Source organism: Egretta garzetta, unplaced genomic scaffold, assembly GCF_000687185.1.
Source record: "Egretta garzetta isolate BGI_Z169 unplaced genomic scaffold, ASM68718v1 scaffold454, whole genome shotgun sequence".
Classification (NCBI taxonomy): Eukaryota; Metazoa; Chordata; class Aves; order Pelecaniformes; family Ardeidae; genus Egretta; species Egretta garzetta.
In genome coordinates, this window is record NW_009259429.1 from 2,953,260 (window position 1) to 2,959,259 (window position 6,000).

General features: G+C 40.0%; 1 protein-coding gene across 1 annotated transcript in view; it reads left to right on the top strand.

The window, feature by feature from the left end:
• NELL1 (neural EGFL like 1) overlaps positions 1 to 6,000 on the top strand; it is a 288,958-nt gene that overhangs the window by 277,469 nt on the left and 5,489 nt on the right. The window contains exon 17 of the mRNA XM_035892643.1: positions 2,400 to 2,593. Coding sequence (XP_035748536.1) covers positions 2,400 to 2,593 — 194 coding nt within the window. The remainder of the gene's footprint in view (positions 1 to 2,399; positions 2,594 to 6,000) is intronic.

Consider the following 6,000-nt stretch of genomic DNA (forward strand, 5'->3'; position numbering starts at 1 on the left):
GCAGTATGTAAATAGGGTGTTCTTCCCTTTTGGATATGTATAACAGATTAAGTTGGCTTTGTGCAGTGTGAACAGGTCTGTACTATTGAGAATATGAATAATGTTAGTTTTTATAATTGCTAGCATCTGGCTTTCCATAAATCTGTTAAATTACATGGAAACAGAATTAGATTTCTGTGTCATAAGTAAAGCAATTACGTGGAACTCTGTAGGCAATATGGCTTTATATTCATCTGTGAAATCCTTTTAGTTTTGAACTGTGAAAGCTACTCTTCTAGTCTGCACTGTGATCCTGCTACATCCTCTCTATATATGCTACTCAGGGAGCCCCTAATATGGTGGGGAAGAGAATATTGACCATGCTTCATGAAATCACCAAAGACAAGGTGAATGCTTCATTTATACCTTTGTCTTCAACAAAATACAAGTCAAAGTCTATTGAAAGGAAAATGGGATGGTTTTAAGAATACGTTTTAGAGTAGCGGTTGGGGTATAATTCATTTCATAGCAGTTCATTCATAGCTCTCTTCGTGTCACTCTTTATGGTTTTTACCTCCTGTGATACTCTGGCGCTTGTTAAGCAATGAATTACAGATTTTAATTTCTCTTCGTGCTGTGCCTTTTACACCACTGGTAGTGGACCTTTCAGTAGCGCTAAGCTATGCGTTTAAGCAATAATACTTCTTGGCATTAAGACTGTCAGGGGAGAAAAATATACTGTTTTTAGGGAAGTCTGAGCGACAAGCAATTAGATCGTGCTGTCAGGCCACTGGGAACATCTCTGACAAAAGACTGGCCCACAGGTTAGCCCGGGAGCGAAGCCCTTCTGCAGCATCATTGCCTCCAGCTTCCCTTCGGGTCTACAAGCAGAAAGAGGAACGGCTGTTTTCTGGTGGCCTGGGCCCCTGACTCGGTTGTGCAGGCTGGTTTTGCATTTGATCAAATCCAAGGGCACTACCACATTTCCAGTCGTTCCTGGACAATTTATGAATTGAAATCAGGAATTTTACTAACCAGGTCAGAGGGAATTTAGTGATGTCATTGTTATAGAGAGTTTCCATCAGCAGATGGAGAGAATTAACATCTAAAATTCTGGTTTTCTGAGGAGATGGCTTGTAATGGAGAGAATTAACATCTTCTAAAATTCTGGTTTTCTGAGGAGATGGCTTGTGAACCCATGGCAGTCATTCAAAAAGTAGGGCAACTAGGTATCACATCCCACCTAGATTAGACTTTAGGTAATTTTCTTTGTAAATTCTATTGAATTTTTTGTTTGTTTGTTTTAGAAAGGAATTAAAAGCACTCTTGAATAATATTGAACAGTTATAAATTTCACACTAGCCATCAGGTAATTTTAAATGGTAAGTGTGAGGATTCTTCCTTGTAATTTCTATATAATAGCATTCTTGAAATTTTGTGATAGAAACCATCACATAGTTCTAAAGGATTTTCTCCTCCAGCCTTCCTCCCACTGTTGCTTCTAGTTTTCATTGTTCGTGTTGGAACAAGGAGACCCACCAGTTTACTGGTATTTTATCTGGGCAATCTGTCAATATATTGCTTAAGAACAGTCCAAAGTTATTTTCTGAAAGAAATACCTGGTTTTCACAGTGTACTTAAAAATCTAATGGCTTTCACTGCAAGAAAAAGAATCCTTAGATAAATTCATATTGCATAATTATATTTTAGCCTCCAAAAGCAATTTTAATGGGATACTGTAATTCATTTTTCCCTAGTGTACAATGATTTTCTTTTGTGTCATTGCTAAATCATACTTTTCCTGCATAGCTTTGTTCTAAGACTTTTTTTTCTTATCTATATATAAGGTGCCTCTGATTTCTTTTATTTCTTTTTCTTTTTTCTTTCTTTTTTCTTTCTTTTTTTTTTAATTCACTTACACCTTCCAACCTTGGGAAAAGGATGCAAATGACTGCTTTCAGTATGGGAAATGTTGATCATGCTAGGAATTTACAGAGAATAGTGCACTTCTATTTTGGTGTAAAATCCAGAACAGAGAGTGGTTTAATTGACAGAAAGTCACTCTGATTGTTTGCTAGTTCCCAGTCGCTGGGAAATCACTATACAGCCTTGTTCTTGTCTAAAGGTTCAAGTTCATCATTGATAAACAGTTCCACTAGGTATGTCAGTCCCAGCATTTACAATTAAGCCTGCTGGAGATAGTTTAAGAATTTTTGGTGGAAACAAAACAAACACTGAAGAATAACCTTAAAAAAAAAAAAATCGGTGTTTAATGTCTAGCAAGTAAATACGGAAGATATCAGAAAGAAAGCACCCTCTTCCAACCAGCAAGGCAGATGAGCAATAATTACTTAATAAAGAAATAAAATTTGCCCTGTGAAACAAAATGTCCAAAGCATTATAAATCTGCTGTTTTGCAGATATTGATGAGTGTGCCTTAAAGACTCACACCTGTTGGAACGATTCAGCCTGTGTGAACCTGGCAGGAGGGTTTGATTGCCTTTGCCCGTCCGGACCATCTTGCACTGGAGACTGTCCCCATGAAGGCGGCTTCAAGCGGAACGGGCAGGTGTGGACCCTGAGAGAGGACAGATGCTCCGTTTGCTCCTGCAAGGTGAGATCCAGCTGGTCTGGGTTTCAGGAGTCCTTTAATTCTCTGGGGTCATGTCAGAAACCAAACATTGCAGTGCCACTGGTGTTGGCAAAAATACTAGCCTAAGCGCAAGGCACTGAGGCAAAAGGTAAGCTCTGCTGTGGGCAGTGAAACTCTGATGGCGAAATTCTTCTGGGAATTCATCTTTTTTGTTATTTTGCGCAACCACAGATGCAGCTGAATAATGGCTAATCCTGCTGAGCTTCTACCCTGTCACCCTATGGGCCAGAGCCACTCGGAGCATGCCTTGATGAGGGTCTTGCGTTACCCTGTAATGGAATGTGCAGACAATCAGCATGCTTCCTTGGAAATGTTGAAAACTGTTTTCAGTTTCTCTTTCACATGCATATGCATCTCTCGGGACAAGTACTGTACCCAGCCAGATTCTGTTGGTGGGGTTTCCCTTTACTTGGAACACATGTGAATTAACTGGGTGAGAAGGAAGGCCTGAGCATGAGTCAAAGGTTAGAAGACCTAGCAGCAGGCCCTTAATTTCCTCAAATGAAGGAAGGTGAAGGCCAGCCTTCTCCTCCTCATTCCAGCTTGGCAGTGTGGCTGCTCTCCCACTTGAGCAGTGCAGCTCTCTGCAGCTTTGGAGAGCCAGGCATAGTGTAAGTAGATCTACTTTAGTTAACACTTAGATCAGTTTTTTGTTTTTTTTTTCTCCCCCTGGAAATTATCAGTTCTTTTCTGAGTGTGGTAGTCAAGTTAAAAGAACATTTGACTCCACTTTCTTCATTTTCACTGGTTAAAAGAGGAGTGCTGTCAGTGAAATTAGAAGAATTTTAGAAATGCACCATCTGACAAACGGTTGGTCTTTTATGGCCACTTAGACCTGAGCCCTTCATAGCACCAGTAAAGCTGTCCTTAGGCACAGCAGAACTCTATTGGCCCTTGCATAGGTCTAAAATGAGATTTTGGCCTCTGTGAAAAGCTGAACATAAAGCATGAGGAGTGGCCTATTGGTCTCCATGTCTTAACGCTGATGAGCCACAGAAGCATTAAAGGGGAAGTGGGGGGGTGGGGGGAGTTGTTTTGAAGTTGCAAGAAGCTGAAAGCCTCATAATTTCTGTATTGCAGTAGTGTAGCAGAAGGGAAAATCAAGACTTTAGAGTGAATAGACCCCGCAAAGTACACTGCTGTTTTGGGCTCAAAAGGGAATATGTTCTTGTTAGTGGCTGTATTTTTTACTTCAAGTAGCCTCAAGCTCCCTAAAACTCCTCCCTTCAGAAGCTGAAGTGTACAACTCCACTGAATATATATCAAGCTTTTATTGTAATCTTGGGGAACTGGCTGGCTTATGAAAGGATTTCCAGTCAATAGAATAAACAGTTTAATATATGTGAAGACATCTGGTCTGCCTTTGCAGAATTATAACTATTAGTATGCCCTTTTTAGATTGCTTGTAATTTGTTTTATTTGCCATTTCTCATTGCGCTTATTCCTTATGTTGAATGTTCTTATTAGTATATGAAAATATACAAAATGATTAACTGGTACATAGATATTTTAAACTAAGCCTGGCACTGTTTGTTGCTATGACTCTTCCTTTATATCTTCCTCACGTTCCAGTTTTTGTTCCTCTGTGAATTAACATTTACATTTAATTTCACTCCAGTAGCTGCTTTGTTTCAAGAGCCAAATTCTTGCCTATAGAACAGGGAGAGCTTCTCCTCTATCACATCCCAAGCAGGATGTAAAGTCTCCCCTCAGTGCTTATTGAAGTATGTTATTGAAACGTATTTTTATAAATGGTGATGGCTTCCAATACACCAGGCTACTCCTCAAACCTGCTGCAGGACTTTATCCTTTCCATGCCGTTGCATGGAGAGCTGGCCCTGCTTGACCTTTTTGAAGCCTGCTTGGTTTTCACAGAGGAAAAGGGCAGAGTATAACTAAATCATTCCTTATATTTCTTACGTGAACTTTGAAATGATCCTGCTCACTTGTTTTATCTAGGAGACAAATCAGCATTTTGGATTTAAAATAACATGTTTTCTTTTGGCTTTTCTTTTGTTATGGCTTGTTTTGGAAAGGTCAGATGGCTTTATTATGTGCATCTTGAAAATATTTTAACTTAAAATGGTGCAAAGGAAATTAAATACCTTACTTAACTTTGAAATTCATTAAGTAAGGTTATTTGTGGAGTAGGATACTGCGGAATATGAGAAATTATATTACTTCAGTTATATGATGAAGCCAAATGTCATGATTGAAGCACAGGGGAGTATTTCAGTGTTTCATCAGACCCTGTCTCTTCAAACCATCCTCAGTGATCTGAGTAAATATAAAGTTTACAAAAACAAATTTTCAAACCTATAAAAGAATACAGTAACTTAAGTATATTTGATGTGTCTTCTACAGGCATCTTCCTGAACTCTTGTGGATTTAATACACAAGACTGGTAGAAATCTGATGAGGGTGGGGAGCTGTTTCTCTCTCTCTCCCATGAAAAAAACTGAGCCTGGCCGTACAGTCTGACTATATCTGGGCTTCTGAAGCTGTCCTCTTGATTAAGACAACCCTCCTCCATCCCCTGCAGGAAAAAAGCCAGGGGGATAAGCACAGCACTGGGAAAAGGGGGATGTGCCAAGGAGCAGCGTGTTCCTGATGGTGGGAACGGTTTGGTGGTTTGGTTTCTGCAGGGTCTGATTTCTGTCCAGATTGGCTTTGGGGGCTCTGTGGAAACTTGAGTCACCCTTTACAGCGATTCCCTTGTGTGTCAGTTTTTTCTTTGGTAAGAACAATTTTGTGTTTGTACCACTGATGCTTATGAAGCATGTAGGACCGATTCAGAGAGGAAGGCGGGGAGGGAGAGGTACTAATAAGATGCTATATGTTATTACCCACTGAAAGAAAATAAGTTGCTTTCTATGTATTTCTCAATTTTTTATGTATTTCTCAATGCTACTTTAGAGCTGCAAAGATGCAAGTCAGATGTTGTAGCTTAAGAGGCTTTGTGTCACTGCAGTATAGGGATAAAAATGTTTTTTGAAAGGCATGGAACTAATGAGGTTGTAGATAAAGCACAGATGCTTAAAGAATAAAGAGAGCAGCAGTGTATTATGATTACCAAAAGGTCTCTGGCAAAATCATCGGGCTTTGTCAGTGTTCTGAAATGCAGAGAGTAAAGGCAACGTAAAAGGTTAGCTGCTCCCCAGAGGTAACAGCACAGGGGCTCAGAGAAGAACAAACTACCAGCACTGTCACCAGCTGAAAGGGGAATTTGAAAACTAATCTTGAAAGCTTGGAAAACGCATTGGAACTACGCAGACAGGTTATTGTTAGCTGTTATTACTCAGCGCTCCATTATGGAGAGGAGAGGGACTGCTGCCGTCGAGGGTGTTGGGTTGCCTGGACACCTGGTG